General features: G+C 31.6%; 1 protein-coding gene across 1 annotated transcript; it reads left to right on the top strand.

Moving 5' to 3' along the window:
• The first annotated feature begins 415 nt into the window (after positions 1 to 415).
• LOC101508891 (large ribosomal subunit protein eL8y-like) lies at positions 416 to 2,440 on the top strand. Its single transcript, XM_004505684.4, has 7 exons — positions 416 to 544; positions 699 to 749; positions 848 to 1,049; positions 1,492 to 1,661; positions 1,748 to 1,876; positions 1,968 to 2,060; positions 2,150 to 2,440. Exons 1-7 carry the CDS (start codon positions 542 to 544, stop codon positions 2,279 to 2,281), a joined length of 780 nt encoding a protein of 259 aa, XP_004505741.1. The 5' UTR covers positions 416 to 541; the 3' UTR covers positions 2,282 to 2,440.
• The last annotated feature ends 948 nt before the right edge of the window (positions 2,441 to 3,388 follow it).

The following is a 3,388-nucleotide window of genomic DNA, read 5'->3' as shown; positions in this document are numbered from 1 at the left end:
CATTATATTGTTTGTCATCTTGATGCAGCTTGTTTGATTTTCCATGTTAGATCCAAATACATCGATATTCTAGTCACTTTGATTTGTCACATTTATATACATTTTTATAATTTATGTTACTAATAAGTATCCTATGGGTTTGTTCGTAAATTCTTTTTTTATAATTTATGTTTTCATTGTATTCTATCAATTTATAAAAATATATAACTTTATTTAAAAAAAATAGTTCATATTTTGCAGAAAAAAAAATTTACCTACTTTTTTCTTAGTATTTAGAGTAAATGGTTAAAAAAACTCGCATTTAATAGTTAACCTAAAAATATTGATATTTGATAGTTGAGTTAGAATAATTAGTGAATGAAATTAATTGGTATTGAATTTTCTTTTACCTCATATAAAACTAATAAATAAAAACCAAAATCCGGGCTGGACCGGTAGTGGACAGGCCCAAGTTAACACATATAAGAAACGATTCCAATTAGGGTTTCTCTTCGGAGAGTTTTGCGTCACCGCACGGACACGACCAGTAGCACCTACAGCAATGGTGAGTAATCTCTATGAATTTAGATCCTCGTCTCCCCTTATTCCTAATAATGATTTTCTTCATTCTCCACAATGTCTTCATTTTTCTTACTACGATAATTCGCATATCGAATAACTGTTTAATGAGTTGTTTATCACTCTGTTTGATTTCTTAGGCCCCCAAAAAAGGTGGAAAAGCTCCAGTTCTAGCTTCTAAGAAGAAACCTGTATGTAACTGCTTCTAATTTGATCCCTTTTTACGATTTTTGTTATGTTATCGGTTTTTGATATTGAAATGAATTTGTAATTTTTTTTGCAATCTTAGGAGAAGGTTACGAACCCGTTGTTCGAGAAACGTCCGAAGCAGTTTGGAATTGGAGGTGCGTTGCCACCGAAGAGGGACTTGACCAGATTCGTTAAGTGGCCAAAGACTGTTCAGATTCAGAGAAAGAAGAGGATTCTGAAGCAGAGGTTGAAGGTTCCACCAGCTTTGAACCAGTTCACAAAAACCCTTGACAAAAACCTAGGTCAGAAAAAATGACCAAATTGTTTGCATCTGATATTGTTTTGTTATCGTGTGTCCTATTTGGGGAATGTCTTATTGGTGATATATTAGAATAGTTAATTGTGTTAATTGGTATAAATAAATAATTTAGTGTCAGTGTTTAGTCTTTTATTGAGTGTTTTTTTGCTTAAGTAAAATGTCAATGATATGTTTTAGTCTGATGCATTAAGTCTGATAATTCTGCGATTGCAATGCTTTTGTTTCTTATTAGTGGTATTAGTTTTTTCTAAAACAATTTAACTGGTTTAACCTAAGGTTATAGCTTGTTTTGCTTGCACTTGAGCTTGGAGGAAGCAATTATGGATTGCTTTCCTGTTATATTAACATTACGAATTTGTGTTAAATATTTGCTGATTTAGTTTTGAACCATGGTTTTTGAATATATATAATTGTTGTACTTGCAGCAACCAGCCTGTTCAAGATTCTTCTGAAATACAGGCCTGAAGATAAGGCAGAAAAGAAAGAGAGGCTTTTGAAAAGGGCTCAGGCAGAGGCTGAGGGCAAAACAATTGAAACTAAGAAGCCTATTAATGTGAAGTATGGTCTCAATCATGTTACCTACCTCATTGAGCAGGTTGGCTTTTGTTTTATTATTGCCTTGTTATTTTTGATTATTCTGTGATATTGATGAATGACTGATAAGCTCTCTTTGCCTAACAGAACAAAGCTCAGCTTGTTGTGATTGCTCATGATGTCGACCCAATTGAATTGGTTGTGTGGCTTCCAGCATTGTGCAGGAAGATGGAAATTCCTTACTGTATTGTCAAGGGCAAGGCTCGCCTTGGAACAGTATGTTGTGATTTCAACACTTGTTTACTACAGAATTGAATATTTTTAACAATTTATTAGTGACACATTTAACACATCCTTATTTTGACAGGTTGTCCACAAGAAAACTGCATCCGTTTTATGTTTGACAACTGTTAAAAATGAAGACAAAATGGAGTTAAGCAGGGTCCTAGAAGCAATCAAGGTGGCGTGATATTTCATTTTTCATTTCTGTTCTCTATTGTTTTTACTCTTGCCAATAATTGATGTTTTGTATATTGGTTTTGTATTTAGGCAAACTTCAACGACAAGTATGACGAAAACAGGAAGAAGTGGGGAGGTGGAGTCATGGGTTCCAAATCACAAGCCAAAACAAAGGCCAAGGAAAGGCTTATTGCCAAGGAAGCTGCCCAGAGGATGAATTAGGAGTTTTGTTATATGTTGTTGCTTTGTCCTACCATTTTTGTGTTACTTTTTATGCAAATTCTATTTTACTTGAATCTAAAGTTTTCCCCTAGTTTGGCATTACGAATTATGACCACCAAAACGTTTGTTATTTATAATAGCCATAGTATTTCTTTAAAATATCCTGCCTTTATCTAGCTATTTGATTGATTATATACAAGGTTGCCACAGGCGCTCTAATTTTGGTAGAATCATAACATCAAATATCTTATTACAAATAATAGAATCAAATAGTTAAAGATATACTATGCATCAATACATTCCAATGCCGCATCTACCTTTTATAGTTCTAGATACGTGAATGCATTTGTCAAATTATTACTTTTTGGGAGTTTGGATATAAATTGTGTTTCGTCTGAAGGGGTTTCTTACTTTTCAAATTTCTCTTTAAACACTTGAGATCTATGGTTGGGCACTGTAATCAGTGTCAATGCTAACATCGGCAAATTTTTCGTCAAATTCTTTTGAAGTTAGATCAACCACTATCACTAGTGCTGGTAAATGTGTTCACATTTTAAAAAGATAAAAATGGAATTGTGCTTCCTGTTGCCAAACATACCGTACCGTTGTCTAAAACTTCAAATGATATTATGTTTTTCACATTAGTTCATTTTTTTATAATTTGTTTTTTGAATTATGGTTGTAACTTTACACATGATAAAACTTCGTTTTTCTATGTAGATTTTTTTTTTTAAATTATGCTACAGATTGTTACCGTATACTATCAAGAACATACTTAATTTTATGTGATATATTATGCACTAGATTACATTAATTTCATGTTCAAGTTCAAGAATTAAAATTTGTCTTGAATTTTCTCAACTTAAATATTTTTCTAAAAATTGATTGTGTAAATCTCTTCTTATAATTAATTGTAATCAAAATCTCACGATAATTAAATGATTTTCACTGAAATTTTTTAAATTTTGTGTTTAAATTTAATAGATATTTTTTAGAAAGTTTAAGTAACAAAGAGATCATAAGTTTATTTTCTCCTCAAACAAAATTAACTGTTAACATTGACAATTTAAGAAAAATGATGGATATTTTTTAATGAAGACTAATGTC

The sequence above is a fragment of the Cicer arietinum genome, chromosome 6, assembly GCF_000331145.2.
Source record: "Cicer arietinum cultivar CDC Frontier isolate Library 1 chromosome 6, Cicar.CDCFrontier_v2.0, whole genome shotgun sequence".
Classification (NCBI taxonomy): Eukaryota; Viridiplantae; Streptophyta; class Magnoliopsida; order Fabales; family Fabaceae; genus Cicer; species Cicer arietinum.
The sequence above is the reverse complement of the archived record's forward strand: the minus strand, read 5'-3'. Positions and strand labels throughout refer to the sequence as shown.